This window comes from Eimeria acervulina, genomic scaffold (assembly GCF_000499425.1).
Source record: "Eimeria acervulina Houghton genomic scaffold, Eah_scaff323, whole genome shotgun sequence".
Classification (NCBI taxonomy): domain Eukaryota; phylum Apicomplexa; class Conoidasida; order Eucoccidiorida; family Eimeriidae; genus Eimeria; species Eimeria acervulina.
The window spans coordinates 1-3,969 of record NW_013549883.1 but is presented as its reverse complement, the minus strand read 5'-3'; the positions used below and the strand labels follow the sequence as shown (position 1 = coordinate 3,969).

The 3,969-nt window shown below is 37.5% G+C and overlaps 1 protein-coding gene across 1 annotated transcript; it reads right to left on the bottom strand.

The window, feature by feature from the left end:
- Positions 1-2,567: 2,567 nt before the first annotated feature.
- On the bottom strand, positions 2,568-3,507 carry EAH_00032890 (hypothetical protein; the record flags this gene model as incomplete). The annotated part of the gene is made up of 2 exons (XM_013395938.1): positions 2,568-2,753; positions 3,442-3,507. Coding segments are annotated over 2 exons (252 nt in total), but the record flags the coding sequence as incomplete, so codon positions are not given.
- Between the last annotated feature and the right edge of the window lie 462 nt (positions 3,508-3,969).

Here is a 3,969-nt window from a genome sequence, read left to right as displayed (position 1 = left end):
ACAACAACAGAGGCAAAGCAAGCAGCAGCAGCACCAGCAGCAACACCACCACCACCTGCAGCAGCAACTGCAGCAACACCACCTGCAGTAGCAACAGCAGCAGCAGCAGCAGCAGCAAAGGAGACAAAAACAACCCCCCCAACAGCACGAGAGTATATGTCTGCAACAATTTCGTGGGCCTTTAAACAACTGGAAGACCCTCGCCTCTTCCCTGCGTCCCCCACAGCATCAGCAGCAGCAGCAGCAGCAGCAGCAGCAGCAGCAACAGCAGCAGCAGAAGAAGAGCTAAGGCAAACTGCCTCGCTAATCCTGCGTCGTTTGCTGCGCTGCTACGCGCATATTTATTTATATCATTTATCTCTGCTGCAGCAGCACAGTGCTGTTGCTGTTGCTAATCACTGTTTTAAAAAATTAATTTACTTTGCTGTTGATGCCGGACTAATTGAAGAAGAGACGCCTTTAAAACAGCTTAAAGACGCATGGCTTAACTCTCCTATTATCAAAGACACGCTCAGCTGTACAGACACCCCACATACACAAACACACCACACAAACACACAACACCCCACAACTCTGCATGCAACGCATGCAACGCATGCAGCAGATGCAGCGCATGCAGCAGATGCAGCCAGCAGATGCAACAGATGCAGCGCATGCAGCAGATGCAGCGCATGCAGCAGATGCAGCGCATGCAGAGATGCTGCTGCCTGCCTTTGAGAAGGTGGAGATGTGTTTGAGTATTTTGGAGACAGACGAATTTTCTTCGTTTGCAACACTGCAAACAAAAGACAGCAATTAAACAATAACTGCATTTTATATAATATATATGTTTAGATACAGCTATAAATAAATAAATAAATAATAAATAAATAGATATATATATATATATAGAAGGTGCATGCTGAGTGAATAAACAAACAAAAACAAATCAAACAATGCAACTACAAACAGACAAAGACTGAGACATGAATAAACAAAACACAAAAACAAAAACAAATGCAATAAAAAATAAACAGCAAATAAACAGTTTCAAAGAATAGACAGAGACAGGTGAAAGTACACCCCAACCAAACGCACAGAACATTAAGAAAGCCCCAAAACAAACAAAAAATAAAAATAAAAATAAACAACATAAATTTAATTAAAACAAACGAATTGCTTTGTTGCTACACCGCTCTTGTTGCCTCTGCAGCCCCAAATGTTTCTCTCCTAACATAAATGTTTCTCTCCTAACATACTTTGCATGCATGCATACTCTGCATGCATGGATGGATGTTTATTGTATTGAATCGTGCATGCTTTGTTCTAGTGGTGGCTGCCTACTAAGCTAATTATGATTTTATGTTCTGTCTTTTCCTATTATCTCTGCACATATTAATTTATATATATATATATATATATATATAATGAAAGAAAACGCATATATGCATACATGCGTGTATATATATATGTATATATGCATATATGTGCATATAAATATATATATATATACATATATATACACTACATTTATGGTATGTACTATATACATTTTGTGTAATATATATTGCATTAATTGTATACATTATTTGTAATATATAGAACATCTACTGTATAAGCAATTTGTACTATGCATTAAATCTAATATAAATGATCTCTAATATTATATAAATACTCTTTAATAATAATTTGCTTTTTGTTGTAATAGCGGCATAGTCGCGCGATGCTGGAGCGATAAAGAACTCCAAACGCACTTAAAATATTTTACTGTCTATACACTCCACAGCTGCCATCACCAAACAAAACACAAAGACAACAACAACCCCACCAATACACACCCTGGGGCTGCATGCATGCAGAATGCATGCATGCATCTATTGCATGCATGCATGCATGCATTCTGCATGCACCGATCTATTGCATGCAAACATGCATGCATCTATTGCATGCATGCAAAACATCCATGCAATAGATGCATGCAACCCCGCGTGGAAGACAAGAAGGGCGTTTGGGGCTGCGATTTGTTTGCATGCATGCAATGCGAATGCATGCGGTATTAGGGCCAGCCGCAGTAGACAGTTATGCTTTTTTGCTTTTCTTGTTCTTCATTCTGCTGAGGTGTATAGGCATCTCTTCTTACACTCCACACTGCATGCGCCGCATCCTTTGCAAGGCTCTCCCCCACCAACAACACACCCAATATTAATAATAATAATATAATTATTATTATTTATTTATTTATTAATAATTAATAATAATAGCAAGAACAATAATAATGCAGAGATGTGCTGTTGTGTTGTATAGAAGAAGAAAAAACATCTCCTTTCTTCACAATCCCCCCGTGATAATTTACATCATTTGTTCATTTCGTTTGTTCTTTTAATCATCTTAATTGTTTTAATTGCTTTTTTATATATTATACAAGCAATATATACACAGCTGGATATATATATATATATATATATACAGCAAGACGAGGAAACACTTGCAGTATAATATATATATATATATACATATATAATTATATTAAATTATACTATAAATACTAGATATAATATATATAATATAATATATATATATATATATATTTATGATGCTGCAGGCGTCTCTTCTTCTGGTTCTTCTTCAATCTCATCCTGAGGTATATCTCCTTCTACTCTGCCCATGCCTTCGTCTTCTTCTTCACTTGCTTGCGATTCTTCTTCAAACTCTGAAGACTCTGATAATAAAAGCTCCTCCAAACGTCTCTCTTCTTCTGTCCCCATTACCATTATCTAAAACAAATACACAAAATAAACAAAACAAATTACTCATTAACAAATGCAAAAAACAAATACTCTAATACACGCATACACACGCATGCATGCAATAATAATTATGCATGCATAAATATATAAATAGATATATATATACATGTATATATATGTATATATAAACATGTATATGTATGCATATATATACACGTATATATATATATATGTATATATATATATATAGTAGAGATGTAGGGCTTCTTCAGGACGCCACCTCAATAAAAAGAAAATAAGCGAGGCGCCAGACAAAGCCCCAAAACAATTGCAATAATTATTTAAATGTTGATATCCCCCTTGTAGAGACACGCGAAAGAGAGAGGCAGCCGCACACTTGCACTCAGGCCAGTGCATGCACACCCAACTACCAACGCGCAACACGATGGGGCTTATATAAAATATAATATATATATATATATATATATATTTATTATAAACTTGATCAATCATTCAATATAAATCGTACAAAACTCCGCATCCCATGCATGCATGCATGCAGCATCGTCTTTGCATGCAACACGCAACAACAAAAAAAACCGAAATGGAGACAAAAACGGACTCAATATAGCCTGCATGCATGCATGCATGCAAATCTCTGCATGCATGCATGCATGCATGCATGCAGGATAAGCACAGCCCCATTATATCTCACCTCTCCCTGTTGTTTGAAGTCTCCGCCTCTGTATTCTTTTATCTTCTGACTGATGCGGTTGATGGCCTGAAGAAAGCAGAAAAATAAACGAAAAAAAGAAAATACACTTCCCAAGCAAACCTCGCAATAAAAAAGCCCCAAAAGTGCATGCACTGCATAAGAACACTTACGCATGCACAGGTGCATGCATAAGTGCATGCATTGTGCCGCATGCATGGATGCATCCATGCATGCATCCACGCAGGATAAATGAATACAGAAGCTTGTGAGTGGCAATAGAGAAGAACAAAAGCAGCAAATCTCTGTTTAAAACGCATGCATGCATGCAACACCAAGATGCATGCACAGTGTTATGTAGGACTTTTTTAGGACGCCAGCCCCACAAAAGAATAAACAGAAATGGGAGAGCGCCAGACAAAGCCCCAAAAGAATTGACATAATCAATTAAATGTTAATATCCCCCTTGTAGAGACACGCGAAAGAGAGAGGCAGCCGCACACTTGCACTCAGGCCAGTGCATGCACACCC